The sequence below is a fragment of the Schistocerca cancellata genome, chromosome 1, assembly GCF_023864275.1.
Source record: "Schistocerca cancellata isolate TAMUIC-IGC-003103 chromosome 1, iqSchCanc2.1, whole genome shotgun sequence".
Taxonomy (NCBI): Eukaryota; Metazoa; Arthropoda; class Insecta; order Orthoptera; family Acrididae; genus Schistocerca; species Schistocerca cancellata.
Window position 1 is genome coordinate 632,484,961 of NC_064626.1, and position 27,205 is coordinate 632,512,165.

The 27,205-nt window shown below is 39.2% G+C and overlaps 2 protein-coding genes across 2 annotated transcripts; both read left to right on the forward strand.

Moving 5' to 3' along the window:
- Positions 1-1,036: 1,036 nt before the first annotated feature.
- LOC126183262 (N-acylneuraminate-9-phosphatase) lies at positions 1,037-19,352 on the forward strand. Its single transcript, XM_049925084.1, has 3 exons — positions 1,037-1,232; positions 16,416-16,590; positions 16,802-19,352. The coding sequence occupies exons 1-3, from the start codon at positions 1,068-1,070 to the stop codon at positions 17,326-17,328; spliced, it is 867 nt and encodes a 288-aa protein (XP_049781041.1). The 5' UTR covers positions 1,037-1,067; the 3' UTR covers positions 17,329-19,352.
- On the forward strand, positions 1,361-4,186 carry LOC126183240 (neurochondrin homolog). Its single transcript, XM_049925036.1, has one exon. The coding sequence runs from the start codon at positions 1,658-1,660 to the stop codon at positions 3,887-3,889; it is 2,232 nt and encodes a 743-aa protein (XP_049780993.1). The 5' UTR covers positions 1,361-1,657; the 3' UTR covers positions 3,890-4,186.
- Positions 19,353-27,205: the final 7,853 nt, after the last annotated feature.

Genomic DNA, 27,205 nt, shown 5'->3' on the forward strand with positions numbered 1-27,205 from the left:
AAATAAATATACAATCTTATCTTTCTGGGGAACTTTGACAATCATAAACAATATAGTTTCATTTTAAAATACATACATTGCTCCGAAGTAAATATTCTATATTACAGTACATGTTTATTCACATAGCTTCATTATTGTCAAGACCACAAATATGAAAGATAAATTAATTACATCAGGCTTATTTTGCTTATAAAGCTGTTTACAGATTGCATATGTGACTCTCTGGAAAGCTATCTTCCAACTTCGATTTATCGAAGTCAGTGAGCAAAAATTCTCTTCATCATAATGATGGTCGTGACACGAATGATGTTGACACTCAATAGGTGAAACATTAGTTGGCAAGATAAAAACTGGACGAAATACACCAATTAACGTTGAGATTTCCTCCTAAACTAAATTACATTATCACCACAGTTTGTCTTATATCAGCTATTCTAGATATTATTTTATCAAGAAACACCTTCCTCTCCTTCATATATCGTCACTAAAAATCTGCTACATGCGACTTTTTCAGCACCTGAATTTCTCTCTTTTTTTATCTTTAGGTTTATCCATTTTCCATTGTTTCAGTTTTTCGCAAAACTCAAGCTTGCCGAGTTTCCAAATTCTGAGGAACTGTAATCGGCTTCCGCTAATGGAGCACAAATTGTCGCGACTCGAACGCCAGATGCAAAGTTAAATCGAGTTACGCTCTGTTATTTCACTTGCGCGTCCCGCGAGTGACGGTTAGTTTAGATACATCCTGGGACACTAATTACAATTTATACCATCTAGTGTTTTGAAGACAATGAGCAACAACTTCTGCTTATAGTACTTGTTTCTGGTACACATAGGAAGAAGAAATTAATTGCTGACGTATTATTTTCCAAATAAAATTAAGTCTGAACTAGACTGCAATACGCATTTTACACCTCTATTGTAGATAACCTATACAGCCTTCTAGAACGTCAATGATATTTATCGTGAATTAACCGATTAGTTCCTATCTTCGGCGTTGTGGGCTTTGGTTTCAGTTCAAAGGCCTTTAAAAGTGAATTGTAGAAAACGACTATTCACTACAGTGATTTATGCTGCTCCGTGTATTATACTCCTGTGGAAGAAATATTGTACACAGTATGCGAACAAATATCAAAGATGTTTCGATAAGAACCCGAAAGGTTTCTGCGATATTATTTGATCTTGACAATACATTAATAACTACCAGGAAAAGTGATCAGCTGACGTGTGAAAAGGTACAGTATGTTTAAACGAAAACAAAGACGCATCTATATACCGGTTGTTCAAGGTTAATTTTCAAGCGACTCTACACAAGGATATCGATGTTGTCCGAGAATCGATAGATAGTGGCGGAACTCGCGTTTGAGTGCTAGAAATAACTCGACCACGGAAGCCGATGGAGACGCTATGGAAACTCTAGACATGTGTTCCAAATATAGACTTCGGGGCGACGGTCAATGTGTTTTCGAAAATAGACTGACTGATATGCAACTTCTGCTAGTCGCTTAGCGGCCCGTGACACGAAAATCATGTGCTGCTGATTTCGTTTGTTTACGCAGTTGTTTGGAAGTGAAAGTTTAAAGCAGTGCAAACGGCGAATTTGTGTTTATGTTCTTCACGTAGTTTCCATTCATAAAAGTGTGTGAATACTTCCTCCATCATGTCGGGAGGGGTTCCAGAATCTGTAAAGAAGTGTGTAGCTATTCTCAAGGCGTCCCAGAGCGATACTGAAAAGTTTGCTGCCCTTTTTATGGTGACGAAACTTGTTAAAGCTAAAGATTGCAATACCGCTAGCAAAAGACTTCTGTTTGAAGCGATTGGTTTCCCGTTCTTGAAGAGACTGTTGCTAAGCCCGGACGTTCCTGCTGATTGTCCACCAACTGTCTACAAGTCAGTGGCATTGTCAGTCTTGTCAAGTTTCTGTTCAGATGCTGAACTCGCAACTCATCCAGAGATGCTTGCTAATATACCCGTGTTCTTGGATATCGTGCAACAAGCAGATGATGACGATCTCGATGATAATCTGATGGTTGTAAATGAGGCATACACATGCCTTCAGCATATAGCTGCACATGAACCTGGTCAGAAAGCTTTGCTAGATGCTGGTGCTATTTCCAAAATGTCTGAGATATATTCGCAGCAAAGTTTTCAGACTGATGAAGCCCTTAGTATATTAGTGACCCTTGTTAGCTGTGTCGGGCCTTCTGCATGGGACAATAATCCAAAACCATTCCATGCGATAGTGACTAAAATAGCGCTAGATTTTGAGACTGATCATAGTGAGCGGAAGTTTGAACTCTGTGGGGTGCTTCAGGCCTTACTGGCTAATTGCAGGAAGGAAATAATTGCTGCAACAGCCACGGAGGAAATATGGCCTGGAACTATTCAAAAAGGATTGACAGATATTTTGTCTAGCAAAATAGGTAAATCACAGAGAGACCCTGCCCTTAAACTTGCTTCAGTCATGGTAGAAATACTGGGTGTTGAGTGGACACTGACAGATGAAGATAAGCCACGTCAGTTCTTTATGCTCTTGGTTCAACTTTGCTCAATTGAGGTTAGAATGCAACTTGAGGACCAGAAATTTCAGGCTATTATGGCCAATGCAGATCTTGTTTCAGCTTGCTTCACTGTGTTAGAATTATCTATTTCATTTGTAGCATCAGACACACTTGAACTGGAACAGAAAGAAAAGCAGCAACTTTATACAGCACTGAAAGGTGCATTTGCAGCTGTGATGAATGTTCTTTTGCAAGTGTCAAAAGACTTTCCTAAAAATAAGGACACTTTAGATATAAAAGCAAAAATGTTTATTTGTGCTATGGTGAGAGTTTTGTCTGCTTGGCTTGCACAAGAAACCTCAGCCATGAGGAATGCAGTTTATACTTTATTGCCTTTTATGTTAACAATAGCTAATGAAACATTTTATGCGTACAGATCAAGATATCTGACTGAGAAGGCCCAAGCCTCCCAGCCAGGAGTGACTGATATGGCAGCAGTTCAGAAAGATCCAATAAGTCAAGCAAATGTATTGCGTTTCATGCTTCCAGCTTTGTGTCATTTGGCTGTAGAAGAAAAAGCCCGAAAAATTTTGTTGGATGTGAAAGAAGATGAAGTATTGTATGAATCTTTTGCATTTCATTGGTCAATTGTACACTATAAAAAGCCACCTGTTCCTAAATCGGAGAGGGGCAAAGTAAAAGGTCCAGAACCAGAGTTAGATCCAAAAACACTGGAGGAGATGAAGGATTCCAGAGCAGCCATGATTAGTATTTGTAATATTTTTATGAATATAACTGTATTAGAACCAAAACTTGTCGAAGAAAGTACTTTGTTTGCCACATTACTGAAATTTATTTTTAATAATTTACCAGAACTGAAAAACATACCAGAAAATCTGGTCCTTCATGGCAACATGGCAGTTCTTGGTCTTTTACTTTTGAAACAACAGGCTAAGAAAGTGAAGAAAAATGATTTCACCATCTGTCGGTATATACAAGCAACAATTCGTTTCTTATGGGATGCATTTAATGTAGATGAATCAAATGATGCCACCTCACTTGTTGTTACTATGGCATATAAGAAGTATTGGATAGAACTCATGGAACTGTGGTTTTTAGGAATGCAGACTATGAGTGCCGTGTTGGCCCTTGTCCCTTGGATATCTGAATTTGCAATTGAAAGTGGATGGGCTCAAGGTATTATTGACACACTGAATAAAGTTAAAACAGGTTCTCTACCAGCAAATACGAAAGCAGCATATGAAGATTTCCTTTGTCGCCTTGTTGATGCAAACAACAGTGTTGCAAAAGTCCTTAAGAAACATGATGCTCTGTCAGTATGCAGAACCCACAGATTTATGGAACTTGGAAAACGTCTTTTTGGGGATTAGTTGTCAGTTACTTGTAACTAAATTGTGTTGTGTCTTTTCTATAAAGCATTTTATTTTCTTTGTTACTGTAGGCATTAATAATGGGAAATTACAAATTCTGTAAAAATAATATATATTTTTGTATTACTTTTCAATTGTGAGAGTTCTGTGATAACATGTGGAGATCTAAAAAGTGTCATTGATTGTACTTGCTTATAAATTCCAACACAACCACAATGCTTAATTTCACAAGTAAAACTTCAGTCTGGCTACTTTTGGACGAGTCCTGGAGTACTACGATCTATGCCACTGTTGGATAGAGGTATTTTATGATCAGATTGTATACTATATGGCATGGGGTGTAATTACATTATCTAGTGTGGTGAATTCTGTAGGAATTTTTTGGGTAACACAAGTGTGCTGTGATAATATGAGAAACACTTTACATTGACTGTTAGCATGAGAAATGATAGTGTAACCACTCACATTATTGGGAAAAAATGCCTGTAGTCAATCCCTAGTATCCAGATTAACAGTCTTAATCTAATGCATTGAGTAAAATAGGTAAACATAGAGAAATGAGCTGTATGATATGGTAACTTGAATCATTTTGGTGTTTACTGTTTAAAGTGGTTACTAGTATAGTGGGGGACAGACATGATGTAATGAAGAATCAGCAAAGAATAGAACAAGCATTACAAGTGATTGAGCAGTGAAGTTTCAGACTGTGTGTGAACACCAAGACCAGTGAAATTAAAAATGTAACTGAATTGTGTGAAAGTGACTGTATGCAGAGGGAAAAAAAGGGAGTGGATTGTAAGAGGGAAACATTTCTCACCTTCATTTGCTTTTGTTTAATATCATATTAACAATAAAAAAGTATTTCTAGATCAAGATAAAGTCCAAATCTAGCAATAATGTGGATAGGCATGTAAAGTACAAAATACAAATAATCCTAGGTGTGGGTTGGGGGTACAACAATGGAGGAGAAGAACGCATACTTTTCAGTTGTCAAATGTAGATAGAAACAGTATAACTATACACTGACTCTTGACCTTCCATTACATTTGGCAAGTCCCTTAAGAAAGAAATAAGTGTAGTGACAGGCCAGAGAGTATCTCAGCAGGCCCCTTGCATATCAGTTCTTGTGAACTGAGATATTTGCAGCTAACAGTAAGGGGTATTTGCAGGTACCGGTCTTTTTTGTAATTGCTGCCATTACAAATTGCATACAGCCACAGTTTCAGATACAGAATTTCACATCACTGCCTTTGTTCATCCCACCATCAAGTACTGGTGCAGAGTCAACACCATTATCAGTGTAGCTCTTCTGCAAAGACTTCATATCTAGTACACACAGTTTTCCATTGTGCTAATTATTTTCTCCAAAATTAGTTCGTGGAAGGTAAGGGACTACCTGCGCTATGTCTTGAATATTGTTGGGAAACTTATGCCTTAGAATTTGGCCTGAAAATTATTGCTTGATCATTTTAAGGTTCTTTTCCTTTACATAAATGACTGACAGACAGGCATGTTTTTACTTGCCAGCAATGACTACTGCCATTTTAACAAAAGTAATCGGTGAAATTAAAGTCTTCATTCTTTACTTTCTTAATATTGATGGACATGAAATACAGTAAAGGAGATAAAATACATCATTGTCAAAACGGAGATCAGATCATTCACAAAGAAGATTAAGAAGTGCAAATTATATAGGCAAGAGAAATTTACACAAAGATGAGTTAAAAAACAACACATGAAAAGTTAGTGTTAAGAAATCTGGGAAAGAGAAAGAAGAATTGAGGAGGTAAAGGATACTAGAGCAGCAGCATAGAACATTGTTAGATGACTAGATTTAAGGTAGCATGCAAAGAAGCATGGCACAACATAAACAGAAAAATGACTGAGAGCAGAAGTAATTAACACAGACAGTGCTTTGGAGACTGATTGTGACTTTGGTGTTGAAAAAAAAAAAACCACTTCAAGGCCTTGACTAATTGATATAATTATTTTTGTATAGTCTGTTGTGTTTTAGAGACTGCATGTATACTCAATTCAGTTTTGTACTAATTCTGTGAAGTAATTGACTAATTATTCAGCCAAAATTATGATTGTTGTAGTCCTTTAGGATTCATGTATGTACTCTCGGCTCTGCAGTATTATATTTGTACAGTAACTTTTCTTAGCTTTCATCTGTACAGCAATCATCATTAGCTTATGCTCACACAAAAACCATATATAGGGACTTTTATATGGGCAGTATATTTCATGATGTACTAACAATATTACTATGCCAAGCATTAAGCATTTAGATTAAATGAATACACAGTCACAAGATGTATATACTAGTGATACACATTTATATGTAGCAAAAAACCCTTTGTAGTACTAGTGATCTCTGGCACTGATTTCATCTCACTGTATTTGAATATTATGAAGGTCTGGAGGTACACATGAGAGTGCTTACAGATACTTCACACCCACTGCCCATACAACACAATACTTTTTCACCACAATTGAAACTTTTTACATTCAGGTCCTCCACTCTGTGCACATACAGTAGTTGTTTAAACTATCCTTCTGTTCAGAATAGTAAAACTGCTGCATTCTCAACTCTTTTGCTCTTTTTTTTTTGTCTTCTCCATATAATGTCTTCTTTTTGCATCCAGCTCCCTTTTCAGACCCATGAATGCATTTATTTTTTTTTTTCACTAACTGGAAAGCTGACATCTATCCAGTGTGCCATCAACTTACTTTGTAAAATCTGTAGCATCTTTTAGTGTTATATTTGGTGTGACAGTTCATGATGTTAGTGCGAGACATTACTGAAATATTTGCCAATGGACACTACCACCAGTACTGACTAAGGGTTCCAACTGTCATTTAATTGTGTGGAACAAATTCACAAATTATGTTTGAATTTTTTTCACTAGGCTCAGAGAAAAGTTTGAGCATTCACATGTTTCACAGATCATATACAACCTCTCTTGAGGCCATTTTAAAATTGCAGTACATTTACTTAATGAAAAACATTGCAACATAGACCATTAACATGGTTGTCTTAAGATACTTTCTTTGGTTCTAAAGACAGTATAATTCTGTGCTTTCTCAGCAATGACAGTTATTTAACGTTTGTAGGTGAAAGTTAATGATGTATATCAGATGGAATAATGAATTTCAAGCAGAGCAATATTGACTTCATTTATTCACTACTAATTAAAATTATTTATTGAGGCAAGTTAAGATGATGCTGTTGATAGAGAATGCATTTATTCCCAAAATAAAAACAACATACACAGGACAGTGACTTCCCTTAATTTGGAGCCGCTGTGGAACCGTATATACAGACTAATTATGATTATGCTTTCATCTTCTGGTAGACCTTTTAACACATCAATTAAAAACGGTTCAGATCCTACATAACTGACAATATCCAATGATACATACAGATGTTTAATAACAAAATGTATGTAACAAAGTTATACTGGATTTTTAGGAGGCTGAGCCATTAGCATGGTATAATGTGAAGCATTAAGCTAGATGCAAAGCATATGGGAAAGTACCTACATTCAGAAATCATAAAGTTTGGTAATTTAGCAATTAAATATTTTCTTAAGGGGACTGACTGATATAGTTTTGTCTCTAGAACAGATGAAGTTGATATAAGCAAAGCAGTGTGAGTTACACTCTCCATCTTCTCTCATAAGACTGTGCTGCATAAAAAAAGAGGCCATTAAGGATGCACTCAAATAGTACAATTGAATTTTCTTATTTTGAGAGTAATGAAAGTGTGATCTGTTTTAGTTGCTAAACAACATTCAACAGGGTAGATGGCATAAAATGCAGGCGTTTCTTTATTTAACACAATTAGTTTTGATGGACTTTGCTTATCTTCAGGTCTTAAAAATATGTTTGTTGTGAAAACATGTCCATTTCACACTGAACTTCACACCAAGTTGTCACGTGGATAAAATTCAGAACATTCTAAAAGGTTTTTCATAATGCATCGTGCATCTGTGATGTATATATAAACACATTTTCCACAGTAAAAAGATTTTTAAGACCTGAAGATGACAGCAAAGTCTGTCGAAACCTGGTGTCTTAAATAAAGAAATATTTTACGTGATCTAGGCTGTTGACAGGGATTGTGGATAGGTGGCGCTCAGTGGGAATGTGGATTGGCCATGAGAAGTGCCGAGATGTCCGCACAATTGAGATAGTGCTGTGTCTCAGGTGGTGCTATGGTTGACATACCTGCCTAGTAAGCAAGAGGTCCCTGGTTCGAATCCTAGTCCAGTAGACATTTTCAACCATTACTGCACAACGCCCCGCTGCAGCTGTCAGCAGTGATCCCTTTCAGTTTACAGTACATGCTTGGCACTGAATCAAATGATGGTCTCTGGTCCCTGAACATCGTATCTCATTTCAAATAGCCAAAGACTGTATCATTAGAGGATTGAACTTATGTAACTGAACATATAAGGATGATGTGCATTGTGATTCAAATGAAATGCTATAAACCATAAACGTTTATGTTAAACAGGGTCTTGATATTTGACGAATTCTGCATTTGATTTAGAAAAAAGGAATTCTGTGAAATGACTTTCATCATAGCTGTATATTAGTTTTCTGCCTGAGAAACACTGCTCACCAGTTTAAGTGAACATGAACCTATATATACACAATTCAGTAAAAAGGATGCTGACATCCATATGTAATCTGGAATTGGCCACTAGATGTCATAAGAGATGGATCCAACAGGTGGAGAGTAATGTGTTGTCTGTGGAGAAGCAGCAACAGCAAGAATGGGTGGGCCAGGATAGTAGTGACTTCGAACATGGTAGTCGTCGGATGTTGCCTGAGTAACAAATCTACTGGAAGATTTCAATGTTTCTAAAGCTGTTCATGTTGACTGTCTGTGATGGGATTATGTGGTTGTGAAGTGGAAATGCGAAGTAACAACCACACCAGGCAGACTTCATGCACTGACAGACTGGGACTGTCTAGAGCATTGCAGAGGATGGTCATAAAAAAAGTTACATGATATCATTGGAAGGAATCACTAGTGAGGTACAGAGTGCTACCAGCAGAACAGCTAGCAGAATGACCGTGCGTAAGGACTTTAAAAGAATGAGGCACAATAGTTGAGCAGCTTCTCACAAGCCACACATTTTGTAGCCAATACTGACACCTGAGGCGGTGAAAAGAGCAACGTCACTGGACAATGAATATCTGGAAACGAGTAATTTAAAGTGATTAATCATGCTACACTATGTGGCAATCTAATGGAAGTGTTAGGGTTTGGCGAGTGCACGGAGGTTGCCTGCCATCAGGTTTAGTGTGGTGGTATGGTAAGGGCACCATTTCTTCTTCTTCTTCTTCTTCTTCTTCTTCTTCTTCGTCCTCCTCCAGACCCCCAACCTGAATCCAATGGAACTTCTTTGGGAGGAATTAGAAAGTCGACTTCACTCCAGACCCCAGCATCAAAAACCACTACCTTCTCTGGTCTTGGCTCTTGAGGAAGAGTGTACTGTAAGAGTTGCTCCAAAGACATTCAGATGTGTCTTGTTGAAAGTGTCCACAGCAGAGTTCAACCTGGCACAAAGGCAAAGGGGGCACACATCCATATTAATGTATACTAATAGGTGTTCAAATACTTTTGGTCAGATATCTACATCTTGCACTAACAATTTTTAATAAAAGAAGAGTATATTCTTCAGTTGCCGAAACAACTGAATCAGGAGTGGGCATGGAAGCCATCTGTCAACTATTGAAAGCACTGCACACATAATCTACCCCTCGTGCCTCTCCTCACATATATGCAAGTTTGTACACCAGCAATTCAACACTGAACTGCTTCACAAGCTAGATTCATACCAAGTTTAAGTCTAATTCACGACTCCTGCTGTTGACTTTGTGTGTGTCAGCTCTGATCTCTTGTCTTTCCTTTGGTAGCTCATGAGTGGAAAATCCTCATGCCACAATTGTTTGTACTTACTTTTTACTTTCATTCTGTTAGACTTCCTCATATCTTGTTGCATTGTATGATATCACTAAGAGAAGTACACGGGCCAATTTATCTTATCCAGTCATATTGCATTTGGAAGTATGAAGGTAAATCACATTAAACTAGAGAAAAAAAATATGTTGAACGTTTCATTACCCTTTCCAGAAATATTCAACTCTATGAATGGTGTTACAGATTACTGAATAATTAGTGTACTGTAGAGGAAAGAGTTCTGACTTTCTCACAAAATATTTAGTTTCACAAAAAATACTCGTGCTTTATTTAGTTTCAGTCGTATGTGACTTCTTGATAGCATGAAAACCTTTACATCCCCCTCCTATAGCTGAATCCCACTATATTTTTATCTAATGGATCACTGAGAGCCATGCACAGGCAGTTATCAAGAAACAAGATGGGAGAATGTTCAATTGCCATCTGCTTAAATGGAGCTTTCCACTAAAGTACTTTGTACAAAAAATGTGAGTTGTTCAGATGCAATGATACACGTATCAGTTATTTCAGACCATTCAGGTACTGCTTTCAACGGAAAACATAGGTTTACTAAAGAATGGAAAAACTGCATCAAATACACTTCTGCAACAAAGTTATGATACTCTGGTAAAATCTGTCCCATTTCCAAACTGATCTGGCCTTTCAGTGTTTGACACTTGACATTATTTGGCTAAATTCCAGTGTCTGAGCACACAAAGCTCCTTGTTAATAAAGCAATGAATACTAAAAAGACCTCCAGTTTAACTTCTAACTTTATTGTTTAAATGAGTCCCAAAATTATTCTAAAGTTGACAATCTGTAACATTTTGTTTGTGATAATGAGCACCTGCAGCAATGCAACTGAAAGGTGCTACATCTAAAAGCAGCTTTGTTACCCAAGTGTTATATTGACATCACATACAGATACTCAAAACTAAGCAACAGAGGTCTGCATCTATTTACGCTCACTCATATTGCTCGGTGAATGCAGTTCTGCTTAAGTCTGGCAGATGTCAATACAACTGCTTTGGACATGGCAAGCAAGTGCACTCAACTTCCTTGGTGCTCGTTTGAGCAGGCTCAAATGGTCAAAAAGTCTACTATCCTAACTTCAGCGGCCACTCAGTTCCCCGCTGTAGGATCATGACGCATATATGTGAGATGAAGGGGAGTGTGAAAGCAACTCCTTTAACTGTGAAGGAAAAAAAAATCTGAGGAATTTATTAACAACTACATCTAGAAAACATTACTTGCTTTGTAGGAGTAAACTGCCAGCATTTGAATATGCTTTCACTTGTTGACGATCAAAGTACTAATGTATGCAAGGCATTGCAATCCTTTCAGCATGCATAATGCTTTACAAATGGGTTGAACACAGTCCTGAAACGCATTTTTGATTATGATTGTTTGATAAATGAGTTTGCTGTGATTAATTCCACAACTTATGACGTCAAAGATACTGTCCACTTTGTGAAGAAAACTGGTGATGTGAATTTGATGCAGACAAGCTTGAAGCAAGAAATGGACACTAGGTAGGCTTGCACAGAATGCTACAGTCTGCAGTTAGGCAGTATGATTAAATCATGGAAATGCCTCGGGAGAGAAGCATCTGTCTTAACAACTTACTAGTTATGACAACAACACTCAAAAAGAACTCGTCACATTCTTAGAGCCATTCAAAGATGCAACAGAAGTGCTGGAAGGCAAGAAGTTTCTAACAGTTCAGTCTGTTTTGTTACGGGTACATAAATTGAAAAGTCATTATAACACAGGGCCCACAGATACAGAGGTACATTTAAATTACTGTGGACCCATTTTCTTGTTTAACAGATTCTGCGTGTCCTGCAAATGAAAAAACTGCAAAGTGCCAATTTCAGTGGCACAAGTATCTAGACAGTACAGCACAACTATCATATTATCGTCTATTAACTGTGGATACCACGAGTGTTGAATGAGTGCTGTCTCTGTTTCGTAGGGGAGAAAGCTGAAATTCAAAAGTTGCACAGAATTGAAAAGTGTCTGTGATTGACCTTCTGATTATTGAAAATGGTCTGTTTCTGACAGGGATGGAACACTAAAACTGTGCATCAAATATGAGATGAGATTCAGTTCCTGATAAGCTACAACAAAATTATGACATGGCAGTAATATCTCACTGTTTTTATAATGGCCATTGAGAGAATGTCAATCATGCTCAGCAGTCAAAAAAAATGCTCTGTTTTCAGAGTGACTAGACTGTGGACCATGTCATACTCAATCTATCGATGAAATTGACTTGTATTTAACCTGAATGGATAGTGGTGACAATGACGATCCACCTGAGAGGTGGAAGCATAACAGCAGTCTCTTTCCTAATTTAGCAAGAAGAATGTGTTGTGTTCCAGTCTGAAATATGACTAATGAAAGAAATTTCAGTGCAGCTTGGAACCTTATCTTGGATGGACGAAGTAGACTTGAAACGAAATGAGTTGATTTGCTGTAATTACTCTAACAGGGAATAATTTGGAGGCAATTTTGTTCTTGTTACATTTCTAATTCCTTAGATGATCAAGTTCAAACATGTACATTTGAATCAACTAAGCAGCTGGTGTTATAAAAAACAGGAATGCTCTATCAGTACAAAAATTGGTAGTTAAGTTTTCTAATGAAACTTCAAATGATTCCAAATTTCTGTCATTGCATGAAACAAGCTGTTTTCTCTTATGGATCACAATGATGCTGCGATTAGACACTACCACCCACACGAAGTCGTAGGATGGAAACAGAGCAACAAGGGTATTTTTATAACTGAATGCATTAGTCATCCTGAGAAATTCACCAAAATACTGTGGGGAAATTTTGTACCAAATGAGCTAGTGAACAATAATCAGATGGTATACTGTAGGACTCTACAATGTAGTGTAGTGCTGCGAAGCAGTTTGTATACGTTTATTCTTTCTCCTGTCTATCAATCCATAGTGCAGTATTGTGGAGCTTATATACATATATTCTCTTTTGACAAAAGTATGTAAACCTTCTGAAAGTGCACAACTTTATTTTGAAAAGTTTAATGATATCTTTTAAACCAATTCCTTTTGAATTCTTGATTTTATTAATTCACACATACATGAATCACAAGCATAATCTTAATTTGATGTCTGTAGTGTCTAACATGAAAAAAAAAAAAAATTACAATGGCAATGAAGACAGACAATGACTGAAATTGAAGATTAAGTAAGGAGTATCGATAAGCGCAAAGAATTGATGGATATGTCAGCTGTCACAATAAGGACTGTGGGAGGGAGGGAGGGGGGGGGGAGAGAGAGAGAGAGAGAGAGAGAGAGAGAGAGAGAGAGAGAGAGAGAGAGTATACACTGAGGCATTCTTGCAAAAGGTTTTTTTAACAAAAGTATTTAGTTAGCTAAATAGGACAGTGTTTCTTCATAGACATAAATGTGACAGCGTGCCTCTACACAATTTTGTCTTCCGAGAGTGGGTTCCAGTAATAACTGTGTATTTAATATCTGTTTGCCATTCAGTTTTAGCTTGAAAAGTTTTTGCAGTAGTGACTAAGCAGATCAGCGCTTTCCTGAAAATTTTCTCTATTCTAACATGATACTACATACTTTAATATTAATCAGTTTTCTTTACATGTAGTATTCAGATTTGCCGAGGTCTTCCAAACACATACAATAAAATAGCAAATAATTCAAGTTTAGGAACAAATTAACAGTTTTGTTTAACATTCACAAACTATGGATTAAAAAAAAAACCTAAATGCCATACTAGTTAGAAGAGCTTTCCTTTCCATGCTGAAAGCAATCCAGTTGTCTCCAAGGCAACTGAATTTCAGGTTCTGGGAGAAATCTGTAGGATGAAGTTTAAAGTCTACAGCAAACACACAAAGTACATATACACTCCTGGAAATTGAAATAAGAACACCGTGAATTCATTGTCCCAGGAAGGGGAAACTTTATTGACACATTCCTGGGGTCAGATACATCACATGATCACACTGACAGAACCACAGGCACGTAGACACAGGCAACAGAGCATGCACAATGTCGGCACTAGTACAGTGTATATCCACCTTTCGCAGCAATGCAGGCTGTTATTCTCCCATGGAGACGATCGTAGAGATGCTGGATGTAGTCCTGTGGAACGGCTTGCCATGCCATTTCCACCTGGCGCCTCAGTTGGACCAGCGTTCGTGCTGGACGTGCAGACCACGTGAGACGACGCTTCATCCAGTCCCAAACATGCTCAATAGGGGACAGATCCAGAGATCTTGCTGGCCAGGGTAGTTGACTTACACCTTCTAGAGCACGTTGGGTGGCACGGGATACATGCGGACGTGCATTGTCCTGTTGGAACAGCAAGTTCCCTTGCCGGTCTAGGAATGGTAGAACGATGGGTTTGATGACGGTTTGGATGTACCGTGCACTATTCAGTGTCCCCTCGACGATCACCAGTGGTGTACGGCCAGTGTAGGAGATCGCTCCCCACACCATGATGCCGGGTGTTGGCCCTGTGTGCCTCGGTCGTATGCAGTCCTGATTGTGGTGCTCACTTGCATGGTGCCAAACACGCATACGACCATCATTGGCACCAAGGCAGAAGCGACTCTCATCGCTGAAGACGACACGTCTCCATTCGTCCCTCCATTCACGCCTGTCGCGACACCACTGGAGGCGGGCTGCACGATGTTGGGGCGTGAGCGGAAGACGGCGTAACGGTGTGCAGGACCGTAACCCAGCTTCATGGAGACGGTTGCGAATGGTCCTCGCCGATACCCCAGGAGCACCAGTGTCCCTAATTTGCTGGGAAGTGGCGGTGCGGTCCCCTACGGCACTGCGTAGGATCCTACGGTCTTGGCGTGCATCCGTGCGTCGCTGCGGTCCGGTCCCAGGTCGACGGGCACGTGCACCTTCCGCCGACCGCTGGCGACAACATCGATGTACTGTGGAGACCTCACGCCCCACGTGTTGAGCAATTCGGCGGTACGTCCACCCGGCCTCCCGCATGCCCACTATACGCCCTCGCTCAAAGTCCGTCAACTGCACATACGGTTCACGTCCACGCTGTCGCGGCATGCTACCAGTGTTCAAGACTGCAATGGAGCTCCGTATGCCACGGCAAACTGGCTGACACTGACGGCAGCGGTGCACAAATGCTGCGCAGCTAGCGCCATTCGACGGCCAACACCGCGGTTCCTGGTGTGTCCGCTGTGCCGTGCGTGTGATCATTGCTTGTACAGCCCTCTCGCAGTGTCCGGAGCAAGTATGGTGGGTCTGACACACCGGTGTCAATGTGTTCTTTTTTCCATTTCCAGGAGTGTATTTTAAGATACACGGTCATGTCTTGTACTTGCCAATTTTTTGGCTAAAGCTGCATCTTGACGATAACATTGTGAGAAATCAAAGAGAAGGCTGTATAATACTCAGCTCAAGCAATGAGAGCGAAGTGGTTAGTACAGCACTTGAATGCAAATACCTCACTGTCCAGTTTTAGAAAATGGCTCTGAGCGGTATGGGACTTAACTTCCAAGGTCATCAGTCCCCTAGAACTTAAAACTACTTAAACCTAACTAACCTAAGGACATCACACACATCCATGCCCGAGGCAGGATTTGAACCTGCGAACGTAACGGTCGCGCGTTTCCAGACTGTAGTGCCTAGAACCGCTCGGCCACACTGGCCAGTGTCAAGTTTTAGAGAAAGCAGTAGTGTTATAAGAAAAAATGGTACAGATATTAAAAACTGATTAGTGAATTACACAGAGGAGGTAAAAACAAGAACAGACTGAACACAGTATTATTAAGATCCGAATTAAAGACATATGATAGATAATAAGGCTCATGCAGTGTTATCTGGCTGCAAGATGATTCATATTTATTTTCAATTAGCTGAATAATTATTAAGATGCTCACAACCTTCTTGCCATAAAAACACAAACAAACTCTCTTGCTCTAGTTTAAAAAGTATATCTTCTCCTTTCTGAGAATATGAAACAACCTTCCATCAAAAGCTCCTTTGTGGGGTCAGCTCTTTGCTGAAAATTTCTTCTATTCTAACATGATACTACATACTTCAATGTTACTCAGTTTTCTTTATATGTAACATTCAGATCTGCTGAGGTCTTCTGAATACAACAATAAATATCAAATACAGTAATTCAGATTTAGGAATAAATTAACAGTTTTGTTTAAGAGTTACAGACTATGGACTTAAAAACAAACAAAATAATCTAATGTCGTACTCAGTTAGTGGGGTGTTCTTTTCCATGCTGAAAGCAATCCGGTTGTGTCCAAGGTAACTGAAACTGCTAATTATAGAGAAACTGCTTATTATAGTTGTGAACTAGGAAGTAATAAACAAATGCCTTGTTTTGATGTCCATCAAGCTCAAACCTTGAGTGAAAGGACAAAAATGGGAAAACGAAGTCAGGAAATGTTGGTTCGCCATTCATAATACAGTCAATCTTAATTAATGGTCTATATTTAAATTTTTACCTACTTTGACTCAGAATGACATACAAGCTAAATAAACCACAAACACTGTAAATTAACAGGTTTCAGAATACTTACAAGAAGAATATGATGTACCAAAATCAAAAGCTGAAGCATACACACGTATATTTCTGAAGAATTTCCAATCTTGTCCAGAAAATAGTGACATGAGTCTTGACCAATGGCGACTCTTTCTATGGACCCAAGCACTTGGCTCTACATATGCACACATATCAGGTTGGTTGTTACTAACTGTCCTATTCTGTCAAGAATTTTCACAGCAAACAAAGAAACTATGGCATTTGTAAATCCTTAATAATGATAATTAATATGAACATTATTATTCTAATTATTATTATTACTAATAATGTATTTTCAATTATAATATGTAACTTTTACTGATATATTCTTTGAACACATTTTAATTATCTATTACAATTGTTTTCAGACAATGTATACAGGATGTGGCTTCAATTAAGAATGACATATCTACTTCCTGGTGCTGAGATCTGGGCTTTGCTGCATAAACTTCAGTCTCAGTATCATTTAGGTTTGATTACAAATGGAACATCTCGTGCTCAGTGGGAGAAGATACAGGGATTAGGTCTACAAAACTGCTTTGACTGTATATTGGTATCTGGAGACCTGCCTTGGGAAAAACCTCAGAAAGCAATATTTTTAGAGGCATGCAAACAGCTTCAGACAGAACCAGAACACTGTCTCATGGTTGGTGACAAACTTGAAACTGACATCTGTGGTGCACTGTTGGCTGATATTGGAACAACTGTATGGGTTCCACTTACAGGACAACAAGAACTGGATCCACGACCAGACTTCATACTGAATTCCATACTTGAGCTGCCTGAAGCTTTGCATATGCTTTCTGGATCAAAGGCATTTTCCTACTCACACAGATCAGTCCCTTCTCCTGACATAAAATCAGAAAGTAGTAATGTATGCAACAGCTTGAGCTAGCATAATGTACAAGTTTGAAATTTCCTGCCTCAGTGTTGTGTATAAAACCAAATGTTTTTATTGGGACTCTTGAGTGAATAATGAATTTAGGATTAAGCAAAAATAATGTAATTCAAGTAAATACTTTTACAGGAAAACTAGTACAACAAGAAAGACAACTGTACACTCCAAACTGTGAAACTTGTCCTACTGCCAAAGGCTAATGGCAAATCCATTATCTCCCTTGGTAACTTCGTGAGAATATTAGGCCCTGCAGAATTCTTACATTTGAAACATACCTACTAAATCTCATCACTCGCATGAAAATCTCACAAATGAAGAGGATTGCTGTACTGTGGATGTGTTTCACACTGGACTTTACAATCAGTTTTCACAGCAGCCAGCAACATGCAGTGATTGTTGTACACTGCAAATATTTGATATATGTCCTGTTATGATACATTTTGCTATTAAAAGCAATTTATAAAGTACAGTACATGTACAATGGGGCTTTCACTGGATAATGCACATTTGTTTAGCACAGACTTATGGTTTGTGAGTTTTAGCATGCTGTATGATTATGTGCAATACAACCTACCTACTTAGTGTAGATTAAATAACTTCAACAATCTGCACTGATGAAAGTTAGGTTCACATCCAACTGATTTACCACCGCAAGTAAGAAAATGTCAATTATCTTGACTACTCATACACGTCTCAAGACTGTAGATCAGTGCTCCAGCCCTGATAACATGGAATACAACAGAATAAATATGAAGTGGTTCTCTGTGCTTTGTCTTCTGTTAAATCTCAAATTTGTTAGCTGACCTTGTGACCTTTGTTGACTCCGAGTTTACCTCCATGCCTACAGTGATGCCTGTAGGAAAGTGTAAAAGTTATTTTTCACAAGTCTTTAGTATACTGCTGTCAATATTTTTATTATTTCCTTCTGTATTTAGTGGAACACACTGTATAGGGAATACAAATTTTAGCTTCCACAAAAATATTTTTTTATATTCAAAATTTTTGTAGTCCAGTTAGCAACTAATTAAACCTACAGTAGAATGTAGTTTGGGTGAGAGACACTGTGACTCTACCCTGTTAAACAAGCTGATGTTCTCAAAGCATTATAGTCTCTCTGTGTGCTGGAATTGTCATACTCTAGATGTTACAAAACATACTCTGACCAATCCTCACACTTAATCATTTGGGAAACAGTTCAGTTGGTACATGCTGCCTCATAAGGGCCTTCTATTGGGTCATAGGAAACAGGGTTGGAAGGTAATGTGAAGAGTAAAGAAAGTGTTCATTTGTGAATGTCAACCACAAAACTGAAAAACTTTGAACAAGTTAATGTGAGACAGAAAACTGTGGCAACTGTTAAGTACCTATTATTCAAAACAAATGTGGCCTTGTTATTATAAGAGGTGTATGTTTCTATAGGCATAATTAATGTACGAATGGTTAACAAAATAACTTGATTCTTAGCAAACATTCATCAGTTCAAATTTCTGTCCTGCTTCTGAAGAGCATTATAAAATCTGGATTTATTTCCACGGGGTTGACACTGTTTCATGCACTGAAGTTGTACCTGAGCCACACTTTGAATAGCAGGCAGGGTGCTGATAACCTCAGTACTTAGGGTCATAAATCCACAGAAACGCAACTTCGGATAGCGGCATCAATCATGCTTTAAAATACTGCTTGTCGCTTGTCACTAAAATTGTGTGTACATAGACACATATGCTTCATTTTAGAGAAGCTTGTTTTGGGCTTCAGATAATTGCCTTTATAAGACAGCATGTCAACTTATTTGTTAAAAAGCAACAATTTTGTGTGTGTTTTAATTATTTCACCTTTTGAGGGGGGAAAAGAAAATCACCGACTATTTGTAATTTCCTACTAGAAGACTGCATGTGCCTTTATTTATACAAAATGTTTGTAACAGAGTAATATGTTTGTTACTAAATTTGTATAAATATATTTATATATATTAACTCTTTTAAAGGTGTTTTACTTTTTAATAAATGAGATACCAAATTTTATGTGTTTATTTGGATGACATTTTCCCTTACATGGTATACTACTTTCTAAGAAAAATGCAATCCATTGATTTCCAGACAAATTTGTTTACAGTGCAAATGGAATGTTCACAGAGAAGAATGTTGCCACATCTCAAATATCGTATTCTATTTGTGAGATAATCTTTAATTCATATAATCATGTATTTAAATGAATAATATGGAATATCAAAATCCACTGAAGCCCATTTAATATCTTTCCTCAAAAATTCAGATGAAATGCATATTTAGATAGTGATAGCATACATAGTTCTGTAGAGACAAATGTATTTACTGAATTGTTATGACCTTGAAGCTGCAACACATCAAAATTATCTATTTATGTATTAGGGAAACTTGATAAAACTAGGCCCAGATTGGTCAGTATTCACTATGCAAGATGTCCTGGACTTTCTACATATGTAAGCTATACCAAATCTGTACCTACTGTATGTTGATGAATTTTACGTATCACATAAAGTTTCTGTGGCATCTGTATGGTTACAGGTTAATGTTCTCTAATGTAAGAAAACTTAAAAAGGGTACAAACAATGAATGATCAATGCAACAACTTGTACAACATAGAATGTCATAACAGTGCTGCACTGAATACAGGTAATGAGCGCATCAGCAAAACAGGAAAGAAAATGACTTAACAGGATCTGATAAAGAACACAGGGCCAGAAGAGTGGGTCTCCCAATCACACAAATGCCTGTTCCTGTAAGGTGTTCAAGAGCTTCCATACTTAAAGTGTATGACATTAAGAAGTTAACGACTATGGATTCACCGTGTAATGTAACTGCAGTACAGGGTAATGGTGGTGTATAAACCATTTGGTGTGTCAAGCACCTGAAATTGTTGCACCTTTTTCAAAAATGCAATGGCATCTTTCAAGGTTAGAACACGGCTATCTACAATGCACATTCTGTACAGAAATTGTAGAAAGAACAGTGTATAGGCTTTCACCACCTTGAATCATTCTTTAACTTCATGAGATGCCAACATTACTGAGAAATAATTGAGCAACACGGAATAGCATGTTGATCATGTAATACAAAGTGTACAACTTTGCTTATGCCGTTTGCCGACAGGTGGTGACAACGGTAAGTAGGGGTCGAAAGAAACAGATCGCAGACGTCAGGCAGTTAGCTTGGACCTCAGTCAACATAATCTCATTCAAGCATTAGTTGATTTGTGCCTGTATCATAAAGTTGTTCTTGATTGAAAATGTCAGTTTACGAGCCTAATTCTCGTCATTTGCAGGTGGTGTTACTGTTTTGTTTCAATATGAAGAAAAGAGTGGCTGAGGTCTCATCGAATGCTCTCAAGTACACATGGTAAGGACGCTATTAGTGACAGAATGCGTCATGAGTGGTTTCAACACTTCAAGAATGGTGATTTTAACATCGTTGACCGGCATAGTGGTGGAAGACAGAATGTTTTCGAAGATGCAGAATCGGAGACATTGCAGAGTGAAGACTCACGTCAAACTCAAGAAGAATTGGCACGATTAGTGAGAGTGACACAGCAAGTCATTTCAAAATGTCTCAAGGCTATGGGCATGATTCAGAAAGAAGGAAATTGGGTCCCGTGTGAGTTGAAACCAAGAGACGTTGAACGGCGTTTGTGTGTTTGTGAACAGTTGCTCCAGAGGCAAAAATGGAAGGGATTTATGCATCAGATTGTGACCGGGGACGAAAAATGGGCTCATTACGATAAACCTAAATGCAAAAAATCATGGTGATATCCCGGCCATGCTTTCACGTCTACGACCAAACCGAATATTCATGGCTCCAAGATCCTGCTCTGCATTTGATGGGACCAGCTCAACGTCATGTACTATGAGGTGTTAAAACCAAGTCAAACAATCACAGGTGCTTGTTAACGAACACAATTAAGATGTTTGAGCACAGCATTAAAAGACAAACTAATACAGTACCTCCTATCCTACTGGTGAACCCTGATACAGCAATACATACACCTGCCCTGGCAAAATTATGAACATCTCAGGATGAGTGGCAGACCTTGATCAGGTCAAGTGTATATGGCCTGAAGGTGAATAATCCTTACCAACAGATGTGAGTAATTAATTGTTACTCATGACTCAGGTGAGCCAGCACGAATTACCTTAGCTCTTGGGACAGGGCCCAATCGTCTTGCTGGACTTGAGCTTGCACAAAGGACGGGACTGCTCATTGTTGGAGGTTCCAATGTGAAACTGATGATAGAAATCTCTCAGGGAAATAACAACTCTGCTGTGCATTCAGTATATATGCTAGGTGCTCTTTAAAGATATATAGTACATATGCCAGGTGCTCATTAAAGATGTATAAGAGTTTTTGACAGCAGCTACTGAACACACTGGACGCAGTTCTGATCAATGCCTGGTGCAATCATTGGCAGCTGATCCTCAACACAAATAAATGTAGTCCATGTTAATAGATGAAAAGATCCCATACTGTTTGAAATGCAAGTTGAAACTATCCCACTTGCTATTGTTCTACTTCTTTTATTAATAATTTTTTTATCCTTCAGCTGATTGTACTTATGAAAGTACGGTATATGTCATGTACATATTTGAAGTGGGTAATATTTTGTTTCATTGAAAGCTTTATTACTTAAAAGAAATGGGGAACTGAAATTGTTATAACAACAAGTAATGGTGAAATCTGAGTGAACTAATCAGTAGTTACAAGAATACTTAACCCAATCATTAGAAAGCCTTGTGACATTCTTTCTAGTAACCAGTTTCAGTTTAATTAAAACAAACATGAAACATATTCATAATCACAGATCAATCACACACAAATTTACTTTTGTCTACTGAGCCACTATGCTTGTTAGATTCGACTATATACTTTTCTGCCCTAATGCTTCTGAAGCGGATAACACTTCATTATTCAGTTAAGAACTTAATTAAAAATTTGCATAAATTAACAAAACTTCATACATGGCAACTTTACCTGAAAGTACACAATTCAACATGTAGGTATACAGAGAGCTAATCAAATCACACAGAAAACTTAACGTAAAAAATAATGGAATAGCCGCCACTTGAGGATTGGTGCTTGGCACCCAGAAACCTGTAATCGAAAACAGTTAAGACTAGCTTTTGAGCTCTTGCTCTTTTTGTTTTTGTAATAAGAGTACATATATTCACACATGCACCCAAGCATACATGCTCACAGTAGCGGCGTGTCTTATTACTGAATACTGATTATTGAAAGCAGTTGCCTGTGTAGATGGAGGTGGGGAGGGGATAGGGAAGGACATTTGAGACAAGGAGGGGATAGCAGGGTTGTGTGAGACAGGTCTTTTGTCACATAACTCAGCAGCTGCACAATAAGATGAAAGGATTTCAGAAGGGGAGGGAGAGAATGAAAGGAGAGGAAGGTGGTGATGAACAGCGAGAGAGTAAGGAAGAGGGGAGGAAAAATAGATGGACAGAGAGAGAGAGAGAGAACTCACATGGGGGGAGGAAGAGAGGTGAGAGAAAGCATTACATGATTTGGATGGGGAAAGTGTGTTGTGGACTGAAGAGAAAGGGAAATGGTAAGGTGAGGCAGTGGGAAACAAGTTAATGGAGGTTTAGGCCTGAGGATTGTGAGTGCGCAGGATATGCTGGAGAGAGAATTCTCAGCATCATAGTTTAGAGAAACTACTGCTGGAAGGGAGAATCCAAATGGCCCATACAGTGAAGCAACTGTTGGAAGATATTGTCGCAGTGTGCTGCATGGTCGGCGACTGGATAGTCAAGCTCATGGTTTGCCACAATCTGGTGATGGCTGTTAAAGTGAGTGGAGAGGGATTACTTGTCACATAGAATGCTATACAGTTAATGCAGCATAGCTGATATAACATAGCTACCCTCACACATGGTGCTGCCTTTTGTTGGGTAGGAGGTGCCTGTGATTGGACTGCTGTGGGAGGGGCTGGGTGAATGTAAGGAACAGGTCTTGCACTGCGTTCATCACAATGGAATGACCTATAGGGTGCAGGATGGGGAGCAGGACTGGAGTAGTGATGGACAAGAATATACTGTAAATTTGATGGGCCACAGAACATTACTTTGGGTCATGTGGGCATGACAAGACATGGAGAAAGCCTTGGTGGAGGATGTGGTTGGGGTTTCCGAGGCCAGGGTGATACTGGATCATTAGAGAGGCGCTGGTCTTGGCCTGGTTAATAGGGTTATTGGCGTCACAAGAGGAGATGGTGCGGGATATCTTTTTATGTGTGAGCTGGATAGTTATCAATATATTTCAGTAATCCTGTTCTCCACTACAGATGCAGTATACACAGGTAATTGGACAGGAACTTTGGAAACACTTTCAAGAAGTGTCTTGAATGTAGGTTGGGAGATTACAGACAATGATTTGGAGGTGTTGGTTAACAAAGGCAGTTCTGTTGGAACATTGTACCAGCTGCAATGGGATGACCAGTGGGAGGACCTGTGGGGTTGGGTTCGTGGTGTTTGGGAAGTAGTTAAACATACCTCAGTAGCTGAGTGGTCAGCATGACAGAATGTCAATCCTCAGGGCCCGGGTTTGATTCCCAGCTGGGTCGGGGATTTTCTCCACTCAGGAAGTGGGTGTTGTGTTGTCCTAATCATCATCATTTCATCCCCATCGACGCACAAGTTGCCGAAGTGGTGTCAAATCGCAAGACTTGCATCCGGCGAACAGTCTACCCGACAGGAGGCCCTAGTCTCACGACATTTACATTTTAAAGGTAGAAATCTCTGTGTGGGGGGAGGAGTGGGGATGATGAGGGAAATGGGTTCAGGTTTTGGGATGGAACTAAGGCCTTGAGAATCTGCTGAAGGTCCTGTTGTACTTCTGGGACGGGATTATGGTTGTAAGGTTTATATGCACAGGCATCAGAAAACTGGTGGAGACCTGCAGCCACACAGTCACTACTATTCATGACAACTGGTTCCATAGAAGTGATGTTGGACTCACTGGGGAGGGATTTAGAAAAGGAAGATTAGGAATTCCTGAAGGACAACACGGGATGATTGAGTGGAAGGGGAGGAGCGATCACAGCTGGAATAAGGGTGGAACAGTTTGAAACAGTTCCACACATTCCTGTTCGTTCTACCCTGCCAATTCCAGAAAATCTTCTTTGTCCTAGTAGAACTCCAAGCACACACCCTCTTTCTGAAATCTTGTCTGGTGCAAGAGACCCTGCCTGATGGGCTTATTACTGAAATTGACATCTCATGCTGCCATCCATCCTACCACAAGAACCTTAACCTTCCATCACTCCCTCACGCTCACTAGTATGGTCCTTCATATCATATTATCCAAACTCAAACCATACTTTACAGCCTCTATCCCTTTTGCAAAATCCTTTTACTCTGTGACTATAACTTCCTTAATTCTATTACTACAACAGACACTCTTGCCCTTTAACAGTTGGAAGCATTCCCAGCACTATATGAGGAAGACGTCCCAGCTACTTCTGTCCTATACCTGCATGGGATTAGCTATAGCCAAGAAAGAGCCTATTACTCTGATGTAGCCCCTCACAACTCCCCAACCAGGCCTTGCTAGCTTACTCTTCCTCCTATATCCCCTAAAACATTTACATGTACATCCACAAAACACACTACCCCTAACCACCCATTCTGTAACACTGCTGTAACATTTCTACCAAAACTTGGACCCCTGCAGAAATCTCAGTGCTTCCTAAATGCCTCACCTTTCACCCAAACCCTAAATTCAACCATGCTGCACTTATAAGTGGCCTCCTTTCCTTTATCCGTTCTCTGCAGTGGAAACATTTCTTCATCATACATCCCACTGACAACAGCCAATCAAAAACTTGCACACACCTACCTTTCCCAAATCTCTCCCTAGTGATTTCAACATCATTCCTATGGAACACAAAGACCTTATTATCCTTCTCACAGACAAAGGCTCCAGCACAGTGGTCATGAATCATAGTGACTATGCGACTGAGGGTCTCCACCAATTTTCTGACACATCTGCATACAAACCCTATGATAACGATCCCACACCAGAAGTCAAACAGGAATTCCAATAGCCCATGAACAAACCTCTGCCTTTATTGACCAACATCTCCAACCTGATGCCCATAACCTCCCATCCTACATTAAAAACACTGCTCACTTCCTTCAGTCCCTGTCCACAGTTCCTGTCTCACTGCCACCAGACTCCTTGTTGGTCACTGTGGATGTAACAGCCTTATACGACAACATCCCCCATGCCCATTGCCTTGCGACGTATCCCAGCATCCTGCTAATAACAAACCCACCACTTCCTTCCTAATCCTCTGAGACAACCAAATTATTTCACTTTTGAAGGACAAATCTATAATCAAATCCATGGTACTGCTATGGGTACTTGCATGGCACCATCCTATGCTAAGTTATTCATGGACCTTTTGAAGGAATCCTTCCTATCAAGTCAGCACCTAAAACCACTTGTCTCGTTCGGATTTACATGATCTGGACTCATATCAAGGCCAAACTTTGTTCCTTCCTCCATTTCCTTAACACTTACTCCCAAATCCACGTCACCTGATCTTTCTCAACTCAACGAGCCACCTTCTTAGATGTTGATTCCACCTCTCTGATGGCTTCATAAATACATCCTTTCATATCAAGCACGCCAACCATCAACAGTACTTCCACTCTGACAGCTGCCATCCATTTCATGCCATGTGAGAAAGGCTCTTCCATACAGCCTCACTATCTGTAGATCTACAGTGGAAAGCTGGAGTCGTCAAAATATACTGATAACTGTATCAGAGCTCATCTGTAAACAGATCTGCAACATCTTTTCCTCTGACACCAGTAACCCTGTCAACTAGCCACCAACCAGCACTCCTGTAATCACCCAGAATCACCCTTCCTTTGAAAAGCATAACCATAACCTTTACCATGACTCTAACTAACTTTCATCGTGCACTGAGAGGAGGGACAGCGTACCCAAAGTCCTACCCACATTACCCAAAGTAATGTTCCTCCCCCCCCCCAACCTACAGAATATGGTTCAAATGGCTCTGAGCATTACGCGACTTAACTTCTAAGGTCATCAGTCGCCTAGAACTTAGAACTAATTAAACCTAACTAACCTAAGGACATCACACACGTCCATGCGCGAGACAGGATTCGAACCTGCGACCGTAGCGGTCTCGCGGTTCCAAACTGTAGCGCCTAGAACCGCACGGCCACTCCGGCCGGCTCCTACAGAATACCCTTGTCCGTCCCTACTCCAATCCTGCTCCCAGTCCTGAACCCCATGGGCCATTCCCTTGTGGCTGACACAGGTGCAAGACCTGTCCCATACATCCATCAGGGTGCAAAGCGATTCTAAAAAAAATTTCTCTGATTTTTCCAGGTCAATTTTTGTATTTTTCTAGGGTCTTATTGTTTTTAGTACCTAACCTATTCTGATCAGTTATATGATGAAATCCGCAAACTTTGTCAATTTATAGGAACATAAGGGAGGCTATATTCTGAGTTAAAAGAAAAAGACTTCAAATCAAAATGGTTTATTTTAACCAAAAAATAAAAATGCCATATTTACAGGTAACATTGTTAATAATAATATTTACATTGGGGACTATCAGCTGCTGGGAGCACACAGACATAAAAATAAAGAGCATTATCTACTTCAATAAAAATTACACTTTTTAGAAATAGAGCTGAAATAAAATTCAAATTTGAACAAAGAAATTATGGAAGGAACAGTAATATTGTATTTTGATGAGGGCACTAACATGAACATTAAGTGAAGTCACAAGCAGGTGTTTTTAGTGATAGACCTTCTTCAGTCTGAGAAACCTCTTACTCAGCAGTATCCATGAG

Coding starts and splice junctions, on each gene's coding strand:
- LOC126183240 (XM_049925036.1), top strand. CDS start 1,658: ATGTCGGGAGGGGTTCCAGAATCTGTAAAGAAGTGTGTAGCTATTCTC.
- LOC126183262 (XM_049925084.1), top strand. CDS start 1,068: ATGCTGCTCCGTGTATTATACTCCTGTGGAAGAAATATTGTACACAGT. Junction 1,233..16,415: donor ATCAGCTGACGTGTGAAAAG/GTACAGTATGTT, acceptor GTAAATTAACAG/GTTTCAGAATACTTACAAGA. Junction 16,591..16,801: donor TACATATGCACACATATCAG/GTTGGTTGTTAC, acceptor AATTGTTTTCAG/ACAATGTATACAGGATGTGG.